This window comes from Amphiprion ocellaris, chromosome 12 (genome assembly GCF_022539595.1).
Source record: "Amphiprion ocellaris isolate individual 3 ecotype Okinawa chromosome 12, ASM2253959v1, whole genome shotgun sequence".
Lineage (NCBI taxonomy): Eukaryota > Metazoa > Chordata > Actinopteri > Pomacentridae > Amphiprion > Amphiprion ocellaris.
The window spans coordinates 28,779,715-28,798,027 of record NC_072777.1 but is presented as its reverse complement, the minus strand read 5'-3'; the positions used below and the strand labels follow the sequence as shown (position 1 = coordinate 28,798,027).

Sequence of the window (18,313 nt, the reverse complement as noted above, 5' to 3'; positions counted from 1 at the left end):
GCAAGTATCTTCAATGTCATTTAGTAACCTTGAATCACTTTTCTAAATAAACAGGACTGGAGTCTGAACAGAAACATGACAGACTGCCTCTGAGCGATGAAGGTGTATGTGGTTATGAGGAAGCGAAAAATATATTTGAGGAAGAAGACACTGATGTTTATTTACAAATATGTACAGTACAAACAGCTCACATAACTGTACATGTCAAAGCTTTTTTTTCCCCCCTCAGAGAGAACATTCAAAAGCAGTTAGCTTATGTCATTAATGATTTGGACAAAGAAAGAACGGAACAAATTGTCTCCAAGTCTGAAGTGCTGGAAAGAACTGATTCATTGGGACTCATGAAGTGTGCTGCTGCCTCCTACAGGGGAGAATAAATCCAGCTCCTCAACACACTGATGCAAATAATTCAAGAGCGTGTTCGTCTTATCAAATTTGATTTTTAATCATAAACACACTGTGGATGATTATAAAACATAGCAACTGGCATTATTAATCAATTAAAATCTAAATACATATATAAATAAGCTCAACTGTTGCATGTTGTCTCTATTTGTTAATACAGAATCACTTCAAAAGTTGGCTCCTTGGGTTTAAATACATATTTATTTAAATAGCACTTATCAAAAATATAGTAACAAAGTGCTTTACAAGTCAAAAAATTAAAAATGGAAGACAAACAATATTAAAAACTATTTAACAGTAGTTTTAAAGTTGCACAAAAAGAAGCTAGAGTACATATTATGAGTAAAATAATCAAATAAATATTAAATAATTCAAGCAATCAATGAGCAAAAATAAGAGTTGAGAGAACGCCTTTATCAAGTATGTTTCAAGAAGTGGCTGAGATGATTAAAGTGGATTCAGATGACAAAACCCTGTGAATATGTATTTATAATGTGTTATTAATCAATCAATCAGCTTGCAGCCATATTGTGCTCTTCAAACAAATCAAATGCAGTTTAAAGTGGTTTCTAAATGACTGGCAAAACATTTAAGAGGAGTCTAAAAGAGGTTTAAGAGTTCTAGAGGTTGTTTCAGAAAGAGGTGGCCACGACAAAAGACACAAAAAGCCTGATAACCTTCTGGATTGCACTTTGGAATGTTAGGTGAAGGTATCAAAAATATCTTAAAACCAATTCTAAAATTTACTGGGAGGCACTGAAGAATCTAAAACAGGAGGAATGTGCTTTTTTTGGACTGCATTTTAGACAAGCTGTAATTGTGTTTGCAGAAAAACAAACTACACAGCTGAGTTCTTCAAGCTGAAACTGCAATCAAAGGTGACACTGAGGATTTTACTGTTATTTGACAGACAGTGCAGATGTTGGAAAGCATTAACTGTCCCAACACCAGTGACTATGACCTCGGCCTCGTCAATATTTAGCTGCAGGACGTTCAGAACCATGTGTGTTCTTTTGATAAATATCTGTGGAAATTAAAGAACAAATGCAACCGAATGTCATCTGCAAAATAATGGAAGCTCACATTAGGCCTGTAGATGCCACAGGGACAACATGTGGCAGCAGAAAGGGAAGTGGCACTATTTTGCATAAGTTCACAACTAAGTACAACATTTCGACACTATTATGGGTCCTTTCTTCAGTATTTATTTCATGTTAGGACTCAAACATGATGCTACAGCTTCTATTCTTGCTCCAATTTACGGGTTCCTGGATGCGCTGCATTTTTTTTTTTTTTTTTTTTTTTTTTTTTTTTTTTAAACATAAAGGCTCCAGCAAGATGCAATATGGACAGGAGAAAAACACTGAAAAGGTAAATTTAGTAGCAAAAAACACACAATGTCAGTTGTATGGAAGCAAAGAGAAACTCGTTGCCAGTATCTTCCGATTTTTGGCACCAAATGAGGCAACACAACTGATCAGTCTGACCATTTAGCAGCACAAGGTTCTATATAACGAGTATGAAGCCATCCGAAGCTAAAACAATATTTCATATGCCTCTGTCAGTGTCATCCTAATCAGAGAGCATCCAAATAGCTTTTTTTTGCATTTTTAAATTATTTTTTATTTTACATGCTGATGCAGTCCTCTACAAATCACAACCACAGTCGTTCTGGAATGATTAACTGTTTCCAAATCAAATTATTCAAGTATATATATATATATATATATATATATATATATATATATATATATATATATATATATATATATATATATATATATATATATATAGCAGAAAAACAAAAAGCCACAATGCCAGTTTTAATACTGTGCAGCCCTACTTGAAGTATGTAATCATAACAGTGTTAAAAAGGGAAAATTTTGAAGAATGTACAAACCAAACTAACCGTTAACAAAATAAACATAGGAAGCAAAGATAAAAAATAAAAGTAAAAAGTAAAAACGTTGCCTAGCTATGAGTTGTGCGTCATTGGCTCTTTGAAAGAATCTCCTGACAGCTTTTGTAAACTTTCACCAAACAGTTGAGCCTCGGCTTTGAACTCTGAAAGACAAAGAAAGAGACTTCTGTATAAACTGGTTCTTGCATGTTCGAACAGGCCTTTTACAGGAGGTAAACAGCTAACAAAACACTGAAACTAACTTGCCCAAAGGGTGTTTTTAGAGCTGTGGGAAAACCTTACGATTATTCTCACCTGAAATAATGGAACAACACTGGACACTGCATTGGGTTCTGAAGGATCCTTCAGTAGGACACAAAGGTAGTAGATGATCTGATGCTGAAAGAAAAGAATCAGATGTTAATCTATTTTCTTACAAATGCAAACTAGCAATACAACTATAGCATGGAAAAATATACATTTGCAGACAAGATGTAAATGAACTTATGCACCATGTAAATAGCTTCATTGATGACGATATCTTTGATCTTGCTCATCTCGATGAAAGTGGTGATCTCGCGGCCGGAAGCGTAGCTGGAAGACACCTGGATCCCTAAAGAACCAATGACGAGGAGTGACTCGTGGTCCACCTTCACAAAGTGGATGTGAAACATCATCCCGACGAGGGTGATGAGGATGGCGCTGGACAGAACAGCTGTGTTCTGAAAAAAGGGAACATTGATTGGAGGTTTTGATGGGTGCTGAGGGTTTTTCCTGGCACAAAATGAGTCTATAGGGACGACTACAGTAGACATTAAGAAAGACAGTAGACAGTAAGCATCATTCCAAAGGCACTGAGTCTGGGTTCTATGCATGTTCCTGTTATTTCTAACCATTTGACAAAAAAATGTCTATACATAAGTAAATAAAACTCATTGTTAAAAAAAAAAAAAAAAGATATTCATTCTCAAATCTTATAATTTTGACATGGATCATTTTAAAACCTTTTGTGGATGTGCCATAAATTCTGTTATGACTATTGGGAGCACATTGTTTCATCAGATGAGAATAAGATGTATAAGATGTAATAAGATAAGATATAGAAGTAACAAGAACAACAAACGAAATGTAACATAGAATACATTCTATCAGGAATATACTATAACATACATAAAAAGTTGACAAAAATAAATATATAATACACTTTGATTTGCCAATATTAAACATTTCCATGAATAAGTTAACTCTGAAAGACACTGTCCTTTTATCATGTCATTTCTACTGTAATGAAAATACAAGAACAATATAGTTATATTTGTAAACTAGAGATTCCAAGCTATTATATGATGTATAACACGTTGTGATTCCCATGAGTGATGCCATGGTAGGCTATCTGGACTCCCGGACTAACGCATGACTGGTGTGAATCTGATCATGACTACCACAGTGAATGCATAGGCCTGACAATGAAGCCAGAGGTGGGAGTGTGGCGAGTGCAAAGGCTACTGGGGAGATGGCGTTTAGAAATGTGCCATGAATGCCTGCGGACAAACCAAAATACTGGCTTATAAGATGAATTGTTAGTTTCTCATTTGACATCAGAGGAAAAGAAAATCCACTATTCAATTTAGGAAGAGAAATTACTGTGTGTTCATATAGTGGTGAAGCATTGACATTTAAGTGAAACTGCACAGGAGTGTGCGCACTTCTGTTGTGTACTGCTGCTTAATAATGAAGTTTCACTAGGCTTACCTGTGTGATGAAGAACGCTGCGTACGCCAGCAGCCACACGGAACAGGTGTACACCATCACCTTGCCGATGGACACTTTGGGAGAGCTGACAGTGAATTCCCGGCAGAAGCTGGAGTGACTCTGACAGTCCAGAGATATAGTTTTGCCGCTGATGTCCGTGAATGTTTCGTCCTCCATCATGAATGAGACAAAAACACAGAAAAAAGCATGAAGTAAAAAAGCTAGCGCTGAGTAAACAGCTGAGGCTCGCACTGAGCTAACGGCGGCTAGCTGCTGCGAGTAGGCAAGGTCAGCAGCCTGTGAAGAGAGAAATCGATAAATTCTTCGTGACGGAAAAGATTGTAAATGCAATATCAAGCCGCAAAAAAGATCATAATAACTATAAAGTAAGAGGAAAAAGCAATATTCCGAAGATAAGTAAAACTATTTCGGTGCCAAAATCAACGCCGACTTTGGCTGCTCCATTTGTTTTTAACACCAGGGTGTCCCGACTATATATAGTCTAGTAAAGCGGCTAACAAACACAAAAGAGGAGGGGACTGCATTAAGCGGCGTTTATGGCAACAGAAATGCTTTTAGATACTTACTAAATTTAATTATTTAACATATCTGAATTATCAATTAATATTAACAAGATGCCAGCCCGTTTCTGTTTTTATCTCCTTGTAACTGTGTAGATTCGGTGTGCGCTGGTTCACATTAAAAGCTACCCTACAGCAGCTGGATGGAGCAAAGAATTATGGGTAACGGTTGATAACTTTTCGATATTTACGCTTCGTTTTCTTAAATTGTGGATTAGTTTTTATCGACAAACTTTAGACATCGTGTGAAGAATAGAAATAATTGAATGTGCTTAAAAACAAAATAATAATGCGTAGTTTTCATAAATAGTCTTTAACTTAGTTTAATGGTCGTCCTGCTATGCTAACTGTAAAGCCTACATTTCCCAACGTGCATCGCACTATTTGTTGACTTTTGACCTCTGGATAAAAACAAGCTGATCAGCTGATGTAAAAGCAACAACATCTACAAGGGTCTGACACAATATTTCCCAACCAGCTAACTTTCTCCGCCGCTATATGTGGCAGTCGGTGGCGCCGTGTGAGACAGTGTCCGGTTTCAGAACGTGTCGGGGCAGCGTCTTAGTTCACGGCTCTCCGTCGGACTGGTAGCAGCTGCTAGGTCAGTCGATTTAAATGAAGGTTGTTTATGTCTCTTTGTGTGGCTAGTATTAGCTAATGGCTGTTTATTATTGACTTTCACGGCGTATTTTGGGGCGGAATGACTAGCATACGACCGGCTACATCCACATAGCATTGTCAGTTTGCTGAAACAAAGGAGGAGATGCAGGGCAGCTAATGTTAGCCAGCAAACTGTTATGCCAAAACAGTAAGTAATTACTGAGCTAGCCTTGGTAACTGTGCTTTCTTTTGCTGCCTTTACTATAAACTTCCTGAATATCCTCGTTAATAAGAAGCAGAGGTGCTGCAACACTTAACTTATTAGTTGTCAACTATTTAATTCATTGCGAACTATTTTAGCGATCGAATATTCTGTGATCCTTTGTAATTTGTTTGTTTTGAATAGCACACCTATTATAATACAGTTGTAACCATGTCATATTCACTTTAATCTGCTGAATTGTTGTCTTATTATACTTGATGTGTTGTAAAGTGTCTCTGGGTGTTTTCAAAGGCACCAACAAATACGCTTTATTATTATTACAATTCTCTGCAACTAAGCAAATATTTCCCGTAATGTTGAAGTAATTAACTTAAAGTTAGTTGCTGCTCAAGTCTTGATAAGTAGATCTCTTTCTCTACTGAACAACACATCATATTTTAGAACATATGTTTCTTAGCTGGTAATAGAGCTGCAACGATTAATCGATTAGTTGTCAACTATTGAATTAATCTGCAACTATTTTGACAAAGGATTTGAATGATTATTTAAGGGAGAAAACATCTAAATTATTGGATTCCAGCTTCTTAAGTGTGAGTATTTTCTGGTTTCCTTTAAATATCTTTGGATAGAGGACCTCAACTTGGGCCTTACGAAACACTAATTGGCATTTTCACTGTTTTCTGACATTTTATAGGCCAAACAACTAATCGACTAATCGAGAAAATTAACAACAGAGAATACTACAATGAAAACAAGCATTAGTTGGAGCCCTAATAAGCAGTTTTAAGGTGCTCAGCTTAATATTCAGTATTATTTTTGGGCTTTTGGCTTTTCCTAACAAAATATTACATGACATCTGTTAGAAAAGATTTACCCCACCGTGTAATAACATTGTGTCCTCCCCTGCACTGCTGTTGCAATCCCAGCAACGTACAGTTAAAGTCACAGTTCCCACTCATTATCAACACCCTGATCTGTCAGGTTTGACATGAGTAGTCAAGGCCCAGCCGTAGATAAAGGAATGAATACAATCCTAGTCTGCCAGGAGAGCTATGCCTGTGGAGGTTCAGACGAGGCTGCGTTTGAATGCGATGAATGCGGCAGCCTGCAGTGCGCTCACTGCGAACTGGAGCTGCATCGCCAGGATCGGATGAGGAACCATGATCGGGTTCGGATCGCACCAGGCCACGTTCCTTTCTGCGACTCCTGTAAAGGTGACAGCAGCTGCTCTGGAAGGCTCAGAGCGGTGGTGCGCTGCCAGGGCTGTAAGATCAACCTGTGTTTGGATTGCCAGAAACGAACCCACAGCGGAGTCAACAAGAGGAAGCACCCTCTGACACCTTATCCTCCTGCCAAAGCTGCTCAGGAGAACAGCGTGACTTCTGGGGAGTCGGAGATGGAGATCCTCAAAGCCAAGCTGGAGAAGGTTTGCAGCTTTCTGTTGGTGGATGAGAAGGAGGAGATGCAGGTAGGTTCCTGAATATTATACTCAACTTTAGACAGAAACTCATTCATGACAGGTTATGATGGTTGGGTTGATGTTTTGTGGATTCTCAGGTGAAAGATGAGGAAGACTTCGTGAACAGACTCGGCTGCAGACCAGATGAGCTCCTCAAGGTGGTTTCTATCTTTGGAAATACTGGGGAGGGCAAATCCCACACCCTGAACCATACCTTCTTTCTTGGGAGAGAAGTTTTCAAGACCTCCCCCACCCAGGAATCCTGCACTGTGGGTGTCTGGGCAGCGATGGACCCTCTGCACTGGGTCGTAGTCATCGACACAGAGGGACTCCTTGGGGCTGGTATGAGACAAATAATATATTTATTAATACTAGTAGCAGGAGGTTGTTACACCTAGTTATTCACTGCTCTTATTCCACTCATCAGGAACTAATCAGGGTCAGCGAACTCGACTCCTCCTCAAGGTTCTGGCCATTTCCGATGTGGTTATCTACCGAACGCACGCTGACCGTCTTCATGACGATCTCTTTAAGTTCCTTGGTGATGCGTCAGACGCCTACTTGAAACATTTCACCCGGGAGCTGAAGGCAACAACGACTCGTTGTGGTCTGGATGTTCCTCTGTCCACACTGGGCCCTGCAGTCATCATCTTCCACGAAACCGTCCACACCAAGCTGCTTGGATCAGGTACATTGATCAAATCATTTAGGAGTTAAACTGTACTTTGTAGGAGCCGATGTATGTTTTTTTTTCAAGGCAGATGTTGATGCTGATTGTGCATAATTAAGGTACCGCATATATTTACAGAAAGGTTTTGTTTATTTGTGTTTTACATGTTTAACCTAAAGAGAACTTCAAATATTGATCCTTCATTGTTGATAGGCTATTACTCATAGCCACGTAAACATTCATATAGTTCAGTGGACTGGATATTGCCTAAGACCATGGAGTGTTGACTCAAGATAAGGAGAGACAGCTGTATTAAAGCAAAACTAGTCCACTTTTAAAGCAGTTCCTTTTACTGGGAGTCATTTACAAAAAACACTTCTAGAAATGGATAAGAAATTATAAATATTGGATTCAGTAGCTGGATTTCCTTCAACTTGTCTCGGTCTATTTACGTTCCTCAAACTTAGACAAACCCTCTGAAACGGCCGAGCGCCTCCTCCAGGAACGTTTCAGGAAGCTGGGTCTGTTCCCAGAAGCATTCAGCTCCATCCAGTACCGTGGGACTCGCACCTACAACCCTCCGACAGACTTCAGCGGTTTGCTTCGCAGCCTGGAGCAGCAGCTGGACAACAACACCACCCGCTCTCCACGTTCTGCCAGCGTCATCTACAAAGCTCTGCAGGTGGCGATGCTTATTTGTGTACTAGTATAGTCATGCAACTGGACGTTTTGTGATATGAAAGCTGACAACGAACGTTAATGAGTCTCTCTGGTCTCCTCTTCATTCAGGCCCTGAGTGAACGCTTCAGTGGAGAGATATCAGATGAACACATGACCAGTAATTCCTTCTTTCCAGATGAGTACTTCACCTGCTCCAGCATCTGCCTCAGCTGTGGGTATGTGTGTCTCTGCTCGCTGTACCAGAGAGTAGAAATGAGCATTTACAACACTAATATATTAGAAGAATCTCACATGTTACAGCACAGAGGTTCCTACACTTTTAACCCCGGCATCTAAAATAATAATTTGTGATCCCCACTATCCTCAGTGGGGGTTTAAGCATGCGACCGTTGCACTCATAGGTCCATTTTAACACAAAAAGAAAACACAATAAAACATAAAAAAACGATTATTTTCCAGTAATTTAATGCAGGTTAATGGCAGAATACATCAGTCAAGAGTTATCTTGACATATTAAGTGTGCTCCTACTTTCAGGTCGGGCTGTAAAAGAAGCATGAATCACCTAAAAGAAGGACTTGATCATGAAGCCAAACATCGCTGCCGCTACTCCGCACAATACGACAACCGCATCTACACTTGCAAGGTAAATACAAACACAAAATTAGCATTCTGTAAGCATGTTAAGCACCGTTAGTGATTGGGGCTGAATCTCCTAAACTGTGTCAAAACATTTCTACTTGAATTTCATTTTGTGGAAGAGGAAGAAGTCACAATGAGGGAAATCTGTTGAGCAGAGTGAAAGAAGAGTAATGATTTTGTTGGTGCAGCCAGAATCCCATGTGTAGTCACCATACTGTGAACAGGTGCACAGCACAGTTAGAGCACCTACATGCCATTGCACCACATTTCAGGTGGTTTGTGCTGAATGTTCTCCTTCAGACTCCTCAAGACATTACAGTAGAACTCGGCACCGACAGTCCAACGCTGGGGCATTAATTCAAGGCGCACAACCACATGAATGTTGAAGGATACAACAATCAAAAACTTGAATAAAATGATGCAAAATACGTCCAAAATGACTCAAAATGGGTCTTAAACAATTCAAAATTTGTCCAAAATATTTTACAATTTGCCAGTTACTCAGTATTGTCCAAGACAACTCAAGAATTATCCACAATGATTCAAAAATGTGTCCAAAATGACAAAGAACCTGATTAAAATGCCTCAAAACTTCCAAAATTACTCAAAAAGTCTCCAAGACTACAAGAACTTGTCCAAAGTTATTTCAAATGTCTCCAATGTTGCTCAAACATTAGCAGGACTTTATATTATTGTGTATTCTTGTAAAAATAAGACAGTAAAGATGAGACAGGAACAAAAAAAAATGCCAAAGAGTTACACAGTAGAACTGCGTTGACTGCTTGATAAAACAGCGTGAAAACAGTTAGCTTCCTCCTGCTGCTCCTGACCTGATGCTCGTTCTCCATTCTTGGAGACTGCAGCTTCTCTGCTGTTAAATAGCTGATTGGCTTCCTAATGGTAGCCTCCTCTGGTCACCATGACGATCCTCCACATGAAGGTTGGATCATCCAGCTGCTGACTGACACAGAATGTGATGTTTGAACTCCATGGAGAAACCCCAAATATGCACAAAATCATCTGTAGCATCCGCATCCTGACTCGTGATCGTTATTTCTCTCACATGATGCGTCTCTGAACTTTCTGACTGCACCATGTGTTTCTGCTTGACAAGTTTCTGATGTCTGTGTCTTCTTCAGGCCTGTTATGAGGGAGGAAAGGAGGTCATAGTGGTTCCCAAAACGACGGCGTCGTCTGACTCACCGTGGTTTGGTTTGGCCATTTACGCCTGGTCAGGGTGAGTCCAGTGAGCGCTATGGAAGCTAGTACATATAGTCTAATACACTGCCATTACGTAAGACTTACTGTCAGCTTGTTCAGGAAGTTTTTATATCGTCTGTAAACTTGTCACCATGATACCGAAGCTGAGATGTTTTTGTCTTTGCTCCAGGTATGTAATTGAGTGTCCCAACTGTGCAGTGATCTACAGAAGCAGGCAGTACTGGTATGGAAACCAGGACCCAGTGGAAACAGTGGTCAGGACAGAGATCCAGCACATCTGGCCCGGGGTAAGGCCTCAGTGGAGCAGCCAAAATGAGATTCTGCATAAACCAATTAAACAAAACCGAAAGCCAAAATTTCAGCAGTACATCCACTGTGAGCTGCATTTGGCATGTATACCTGCCAACTAGTCACATCCCAATCAAAAATAATGCTAGATGTTAGCAATTTAAAATGATGAATTTTTCTATTTCTTCCAGCATGCTGGTCAGTATTCAGTGATAAAACTGACTCACACTTACACAAACATGACTAAAATATTTCAATTTTGAATATTTACACTGTTTTCTTCTTCTTAGTCTGACGGTTTCTTGAAAGACAACAACAACGCTGCTCAGAGGTTGCTGGACGGAGTCAAATACATTTCTCAGTCTGTGTCCGAACTCAGCGTCAAACCTGCCAAAGCCGTCACCTCCTGGCTCACCGATCAAATCGCTCCCGCCTACTGGAAACCCAACTCCCTCATCCTGGTACGTCACCAAAACCTGGTGTAGTAGACTATTTTTAACATACACAAGACTGTGTACTAGATATTTACCATGCCTGTGTTGCAGAAATGCTATAAATGTGCAGAGGAGTTCCAGCCCAACGACACAAAGCACCACTGCCGAGCCTGTGGAGAAGGTTTCTGCGACGCCTGCTCCTCTAAAACCCGACCGGTCCCGGAGAGGGGCTGGGGCCTGGCTCCCGTCAGAGTCTGCGATGCTTGTTTCCATAACAGGGGAATCCCAACTGGTATGCAGATTTAATCCTGGATGTGTTTCCTGACAGTGTGCTGTAAGTATCTGATGGTAAATATGTGTCTTCCTGTTGTAGAGCTGCTGGACGCTGCCTTGGAGGAGGAGGGAGGGACGCTGATCGCCAGGAAGGTCGGGGAGGCCGTTCAGAACACATTAGGAGCTGTGGTTGGTGCTATTGACATACCTCTTGGTGAGCAAAGACTTTAAATAAAACCCCTTTGAAACTCCTTTCTGTTAACCTAACAATATCTGGATGTGTCTGCTTCATGTCTGATTTCACACGCTGCGCACTTTTCCCCAAAAGTCACAAAAGCAGTCTTACTAGTTCAGCCTTTTCACCTTCAACATGGCACAAGTAACATTAACGGATAGTTACACACAAGTGAAACTACTCTGAGTTCTGTGAAGCAATTTCTGGGAGGCTTTTTCAACATTTCAGTAATAATAGTTAAGTTAAAAATCAGACAATTCCTTCTGTTTTTGCAGGTTCTTGTTGATAAATGGTCTAGTTTGGGAAATTTTTAAAAAGATAACATACCTTTTAAACCTTCTGGTGAATTTTGGGATTCAGTGGATTAAACCTTTGGTTTGTTAGTAGATGCTTCACAGTGATTTTAACAGCGTCTTTCCTGTGTGTCCAGGCCTGGTGAAGGACGCTGCTCGCCCGGCCTACTGGGTCCCAGACCAGGACATCCACTCCTGCTGCGAGTGCCAAAGGGAGTTCACCGCCCGTCTCTCCATCCACCACTGTCGGGCCTGCGGTCAGGGCGTCTGCGACGACTGCTCCCAGGAGCGACGCCCGGTTCCGTCCCGCGGCTGGGACCACCCGGTCAGGATCTGCAACGGCTGCAGCCAGAAACCCGGAGAGCTCTAGCAGGACCAGAAGCTGAAGCTGGAACACTGCGAAAACTGGAAGTGACAGCGTTTTGAGTCTGGCTGAAAAGGCTTAACTTGGGGTTTTCTGGCTAGTAGAACTCGTCTTTTTTTATTTGGTCTCACTTCACTTCAGTCCCTTCTTGATCTTATTTCACTTTAATATGCCTGTAATTTTACACTGTGAAGAGTCAAACTTAAATATCAAGAAGACAAAGCATCTCAGAAAGATCATGGAAGTGAGTATTTTTCATGCTTGATCATGACTGATTTCAGGTAAACATCCATGTGGCCCTTTAGATCCGTTCAGTCATATTAATACACATGGATCCCTTTGACAATCCCTCCCAGTATGAGCTACTAATACATTAGCACCTTTTGTGTGGCACAGCATAGACATGCTGACTGATTTTATACTGATATCAGATTGTAAGTTGATTTCTGCACGAGTCCAGGGTGTGAAATTCAGGTCTGGCTTTAGAGAGAAAGATGGAAAACCCTCAAAATGATCCAGCACTTTTAATTTTGACCCATGTTTGAATGCCTTTACAGTAGTTTTCCTGCTAGCGTTAGCTTTTCTGCCACCTTTTGGCTTCACAAGGTTTTTGTTAGAACAGTCAGAAGCCAACAGTGTACTGTAGCATCCAGATGCATTCCAACTTCTATATAATTTCATAGTAATTACTACTTAATTAACCCCTTGATCCTTTGTGGCTGTTTGTGAACTTGAACGGGCCGATGATAAAAGAGCAGCCTTAATAATGCTGTTAAATTTTACATAGAATATACAGGAACATATATGGGAAAAAGTTTACTTTAATAGGGAAATCTTTAAGTTTTGTCAATAAATGTCAAAGCTACTATCTGTTAACAGGACTAGTGTGACTGCAGTGGGGTTAAGTGATGCTGCTTTTATAGCGTTGCTGGCTCACAGTAGCATAACGGTACAGAAAAGTCTTCCTCTTTGAGGCTGGCCCCTCAAAACGAGACAACTCAGGCTGTGCAGCTGGTCAGCTCAGAGCTTTCAAAAGAGATGCAGCCATGTTTGCTTGTGTTTTACAGAGTAGATAGATATGACACATCATGCTGACAGGCTTTTGTGGCATCTGACTGATTTTTTTTTTTTTTTTTTCGCTGACTGACTGGGAGAGTTGGTTTGATGTCAACAAATAAGCTGAAACAGAAGGAGATGATGATCATTGAATATAGATATCACATGGAACCAATCAATACCTTGTGTTCATGTATACTCATATTATTAAACTGCAGAAACTCAACATCTGTGTGCGTCATTCAGGAGCAAGTACAATGCAACCGTGTTTAATAAATCTTTCAGAATAGCATCGGGATTCAACTGTTAAAAAAATATGTATTGATTTACAGTATAAACAGCATCGTTCCATTTAATTTGCATTAAAGAGTCCATATTCTACACATTTACTGGTTTAGAATTAGTTTTGGGGGTCTAACAGGATATGTTTACATCCTGTCATGCCCAAAATCCCTGCTCAACCTCCATTTGTTTTAGCTCCTGTCTCTAAGTCCCCCTCCTGAAAAGCCAAGTCCAAGTAACCCCATATCTCTGATTATATTCCGAGAGAAGTAGCTCTAGCAGAAATGGGTAAATTTGGCAGACATCGAGGAAGTTGCTCAGTCTTTAACCAAACTAGCTGCTTGCTGTTACACAGTGACGTACACTACAGGTCAAAAGTTTGGAAGCAAGATCAAATTTTTACAAAAAAATATCAGTTTCACTGGTATACTTGGCCACAAAATAAACCTGATTATTATATAGAGTCACTCATCTGAATATATATATATATATTTTTTTTACTATAATTATGAGGTATTTGTTCTGTATTCACTAACATTAGTGCTTTGTCTGACTGCAGGACGTTTGTGCTGAATCCAGTCATATAGCGGGTCAATATATAATTGAGGGACTTTTGAAGATCATGTGATATATCTTGCATACATTTTTAGTAAAAGTAAAAAAGTTCACTTGAAAGTATTTGATATATTAAGCTTCGATTTTGCAGACATCTGTATTAGTATCCATATTTTTTGCTGTAAAATTTCAGGCAAGTCAGAGATTGTGGAGCAGAAACTATTCAGAAAAAGTGATGGTTTGAGATGGAGTGACTCTTACTGTTAATTGCACTTACAGTGTATAAATTAATTTTAAAAAAACAAGCATAAAAAATAACTGAACAGCAGTGAATGTGCTACTAATATCCTGTATTTGGTTTCTCTTTTGCAAGTCAGTGGGTCTCATAAAACATAACCAATGTGGACTTGAACATAACATGAGCACCATTAGCAGAGCATGTAAAAATATATATTAAAAATAAAGCCCCTATTAGCAAATATTGTATTGGCAGGTTTTTTTTTTTTTTCAATCCTACATTAAAACGTTATAGAGTGCAGATGATCAAAGAAATACAAGTTCCACTACTGAGACACTCGGGGGATGTTGGTGCTTCTATCCAGCGATGTTAAAGAGCTTGTGGCTGAGCTCTGAGGGCAGAGAGAAGAAGAGCAGAGCCACAAAGAGAACAACCAACACAGCAGCCAGCAGCAGCAGCACACAGTGCAGCTTGTAGTGTCTCCAAGCCAGAATACACACCGTCCTCACTGGGCTCAGCAGCCACGACATGCTGGTGCTGGGACGACTGCACAGAGAGATTCAGAAGTCAAACAGCGGCCATACATTGTTAAGAAAGTACTCAAGAATTTGTGGATTAAGGATATATACATATATAATACCTGCCTGATATCATTTTCAATTTATCACACTCTAAAACTCACATAAACTAATGTTTTGGCCTTCTTGGAAAGCACAAACAAGCTGTAAACAGAATCCTGACATCATCTTGGAGGTCAGTGGAAGACATTTTGTTAGCAAACAGTGGCATACTTACACGTCCTGCAGATATGGAGCAAAGTAAGCATTTACAATTATGAAGAAAAAATTTTGTACAGTTTTAAAGACCTTGTACATCATGGCAGTATTTTCTAATGACTTCTGCAACTCTGAATTTTCTATGATGAAATCTTGAAACACGTGTCTTTGTCGCAAAAAGAAATAATCATGCATTTGGTTCTTTCAAAAATATATTATAGATCTTTGAGGAATATGACAAAATTTACTGGGTCTAAAATATACACACACAGCAATGCTAATAGTTAAATGTCCCTTAGCTATTTTCACCTCAACTAGGCACTTTAGATAGCCGTCCACAAGCGTCTGGTTCCATCTTTGACTACTCATCTTAACAGAATTGGTGCAGTTTTTACATTGATCTCCAAGTTTTAAGTCCTGATTTAAACCCCATCAAGAAACTGTGAACTGTGACGACTCAAGTCTGTGTCAGAAAGCCGACAAATTTAGTTAAACTGCATCAATTCCGTCAAGAGAAAGGTCAAAGATCCAACCAGAAGCTTGTGGACGGCTACCAAAAGCACCAAACTGAGGTGAAACTGGCCAATGGATGTTTAACCAGACATTAGAATTGCTGTATGTATATTTTTGACTAAGTAGAATTTGTCATATTTCCAGAAGACCTGTAATAAATCTATGAAAGAGCCAAAATGCATTATTGTTTGTGTGTGACAAAGATACATGTATTTCAGTCATTCCATCATAGAAACTAAGAGTTATAAGAGTCACTGGGAACTCAAGATTGCCATGAGATACACTTTCTTTACAAGTGTACGTAAATCTTTGTTCATGACTGCATTTATAGTTCTGGGAGGGCACCTGGTGAATCTGTGTCAAACATTCAGCTTTCTCTCTGCTCACTTCTGAGAGAATTTCCTGACTGGTGGCGGCTGAATGCTTTGTTACATTCACCGTATAGTCACTGATTTGGTTTGCCTCTTGCTGAAAACAATGTTGTAAAAGTAGACAGTGAACCAACGATACAAAACACTAAATTGTCTTAGGGCTCTAATTTACAAGCATCCTTTGTCATACTCCAGTACTAATGTGATCCATTGATAAAATAAAATGACTATTTATTGCATCTTTAATGATTTTTAACATGTAATCTGTGGAAGTCAGTTTATTTCAAATTGTCAAAACAAACAAAAAATAAATATTGCACGCATTTCAACACATATAAATACACAAAGTCATCGTAAAAACAGGCAAGTTCAGTTTAGTGCAAACAATAACTGTATTCGGTGAAACGCAGATTCACAAACAAAGGCTGCAACACGTATGAGGTCAACCACAGGCGAAGTTTAACGGGGACACCACACAATCTGCCATCTGATATGGAGACAGGGTCGTGTTTTTTCAACCCTTTTCACAGCTCTGTTCAAGTGCACTTTAATCTTATTCCAATGAGATCATCTTTACATTAACGTTAAAGACAAACAGGGTTGGTGATTTGGTTCGTGTCAAACTGGAAAGACAAGTCATGCCAACACACATGACCTCTGTGGTCAGTTATCACAATGATGCATGCATATTCACACAGAAGCCTCGCTTTTGGTCGATAACAGTGATAACCTTTAAGTGTTTGTTGCTTCGGAGGACTTAGAAAACAGACCTGGTCAAGTGATGTTTGCAAATAATTAGTTTCATTCTCATGTGCAGGTTTTTTGTGTGTGAGGACAGTGGATTAAAGATCATTTAGACTATTACACTGAAACATGAGTATATTGATTAAGCGACTGAATTGTGCTTGTGCAATTCACATATAGAAATGGGAAGAAAAAAAATAACTATTTGCAAACACTGTCTAACCTAAGTCTGGCTTGGTTGCTTTGATTAAATATTTAACTCTGCCGTTTAACTAAACCCCACAAACTGTTTATTTGATTAATTTTGAAGGTATGTTGTTCTCCGTCTCATTGAATTTCATAGGAAAATAGACATCTTTTTTTTTCAGTTCTTCATTATTATTCTTATACAAGTGTGCAAAGACTGCAAGAGATATAACAGTTTAAAAACGGGTAATACTTTGCTTTAACCCCCTATTTAGCATTCATGAATGGTTTCTAACATTCTATAATGTAGATGTAAATAGACATTATTACTCTTCAGCAACTGTAACACTTCCTGAGGCTGGGAGATAAACAAATAACACATGACAACATATTAAAACACATAGAAGTTAGAATTATTGACAAAAAATGCTCATCAATAATCACTTAAAATGTCCTTACATCCATCTACAACTACATTATATCACATTACAAACCATGTTTATATGAATGCTAAATGGAAGGGAAGGCCAAAGTGTTACCACAAATGTCCTCCATTTGTTCCCTATTAACCCAAATGAATAGCAGAAGCTGTAGCTTAATGTGAGGTCATATAGCATCACTTGAAATGAATGTCCTTGCAATCATCTGACCACTGAACCCGACACTGACAGGGGCCCAATACGCAAATTAAAAGCTGCAGAAACGGATAAAGAAATATTTGATCAGGGGTTACTTGTGGCATGTGATTGCTGTTTAGTCAGTTCAAGGATGGAGTTCAGATAGTGAGCGTTACATTTGTTCGGCTTGTTGCAGATTGGTTAGAGCTCATTGTATAGGGAGTGTAAGGAAACAGTCAGTTCGGGTGGTGTCTACCTCTGTCCTCGGTGCTCAGGTGGAAGGTGGCGAGCTGGTTGTGAAGACTTAGACTGGTTGAGAGAGAAGGAAATGAGACAGCTTTCTTTCTCCTTCCTTGTGGGTGCATCTACTCTCTGGTCTCCCCCCCAGCTGGCCACCCCCCACCCGTCCCACCCCCATCCTCCCAGCCGTGACTCAGGCCCCCAGCAGCTTCTTGACCAGGTAGCCCGGCATGCTGTAGAGGAAGAGGCCCAGCATGATGAGCAGCAGCAGGGCCAGCACGATCTTGATGATCAGCCACTTGTAGCGGTTGCACACCAGGTAGCGGATGGCTTTCAGCGGGCTCAGGAACCACAGGAAGGTGGTGTCTGGGCGGCTGGATGGGAGGAAAGAAGAGGTGAAGAGGAAGGCATGCGGGTGGACGGAGGGGTGAGTTAATGGAGGGTGAGGAGGAGTAGATGGAGAAAGAAAAAAAGGGGGGGTGGGAGGAGTGAAAGACAGGAAGAGAAAGATGGCATTAGTGGTGAGTAAGCCATGTTGCATTGTATTATTTGTCACTACTGCATACTCACAATCCACATTTCTATCAATACCATGTTTCAGAGGAGCAAAAAAACCACATCACAGACCACAGAGTGGAAGCTTTCCAATATGCAGGATGAACATGTTGAGAAAAATGGATGGACGAGTGGTCAACCAACAGCTCCACACTATGACA

The 18,313-nt window shown here is 40.0% G+C and overlaps 3 protein-coding genes across 26 annotated transcripts in view; 1 reads left to right on the top strand and 2 right to left on the bottom strand.

Moving 5' to 3' along the window:
• Positions 1–4,706, bottom strand: part of pigh (phosphatidylinositol glycan anchor biosynthesis, class H) — a 38,516-nt gene extending 33,810 nt beyond the window's left edge. Inside the window, exons 1-4 of one of the 3 annotated variants that reach the window (XM_023278693.3) lie at positions 4,058–4,656; positions 2,818–3,027; positions 2,621–2,704; positions 135–2,469 (exon numbers count right to left, since the gene is read on the bottom strand). In XM_023278693.3, coding sequence (XP_023134461.1) covers positions 2,395–2,469; positions 2,621–2,704; positions 2,818–3,027; positions 4,058–4,237 — 549 coding nt within the window. In that variant the 5' untranslated portion in view covers positions 4,238–4,656 and the 3' untranslated portion in view covers positions 135–2,394. Of the gene's footprint in view, positions 1–134; positions 2,470–2,620; positions 2,705–2,817; positions 3,028–4,057 lie in introns of those variants that run through there. The other 2 variants (XM_055016244.1, XM_055016243.1) reach the window with 2 other exon arrangements.
• A 338-nt stretch (positions 4,707–5,044) lies between these two features.
• Positions 5,045–13,301, top strand: zfyve1 (zinc finger, FYVE domain containing 1). 2 transcript variants are annotated; one of them, XM_023278704.3, is made up of 13 exons: positions 5,046–5,239; positions 6,499–6,929; positions 7,019–7,262; positions 7,348–7,608; positions 8,058–8,272; positions 8,380–8,486; positions 8,807–8,915; positions 10,051–10,148; positions 10,302–10,419; positions 10,711–10,881; positions 10,966–11,146; positions 11,228–11,341; positions 11,793–13,301. In XM_023278704.3, the coding sequence occupies exons 2-13, from the start codon at positions 6,612–6,614 to the stop codon at positions 12,023–12,025; spliced, it is 2,169 nt and encodes a 722-aa protein (XP_023134472.1). In that variant the 5' UTR covers positions 5,046–5,239; positions 6,499–6,611; the 3' UTR covers positions 12,026–13,301. The 2 variants fall into 2 exon arrangements, with proteins under 2 accessions (XP_023134471.1, XP_023134472.1); XM_023278703.3 differs by having other exon boundaries at positions 5,045–6,929.
• Positions 13,302–16,073: 2,772 nt separating this feature from the next.
• Positions 16,074–18,313, bottom strand: part of otofa (otoferlin a) — a 109,012-nt gene continuing 106,772 nt past the window's right edge. For 15 of the 21 annotated variants that reach the window (XM_023278670.3, XM_035952115.2, XM_035952116.2 and 12 more), the window contains one exon: positions 16,074–17,971. In XM_023278670.3, coding sequence (XP_023134438.2) covers positions 17,791–17,971 — 181 coding nt within the window. In that variant the 3' untranslated portion in view covers positions 16,074–17,790. The remainder of the gene's footprint in view (positions 17,972–18,313) is intronic. The other 6 variants (XM_023278671.3, XM_023278673.3, XM_055016238.1 and 3 more) reach the window with 1 other exon arrangement.

What these genes read in the sequence shown, in the direction of transcription:
- zfyve1 (XM_023278703.3), top strand. Translation starts at nt 6,450, where the DNA reads ATGAGTAGTCAAGGCCCAGCCGTAGATAAAGGAATGAATACAATCCTA. An exon ending in ATGAGAAGGAGGAGATGCAG is followed by an intron (nt 6,930 to 7,018) that starts GTAGGTTCCTGA and finishes GTGGATTCTCAG; the next exon opens with GTGAAAGATGAGGAAGACTT. An exon ending in AACCCAACTCCCTCATCCTG is followed by an intron (nt 10,882 to 10,965) that starts GTACGTCACCAA and finishes CCTGTGTTGCAG; the next exon opens with AAATGCTATAAATGTGCAGA.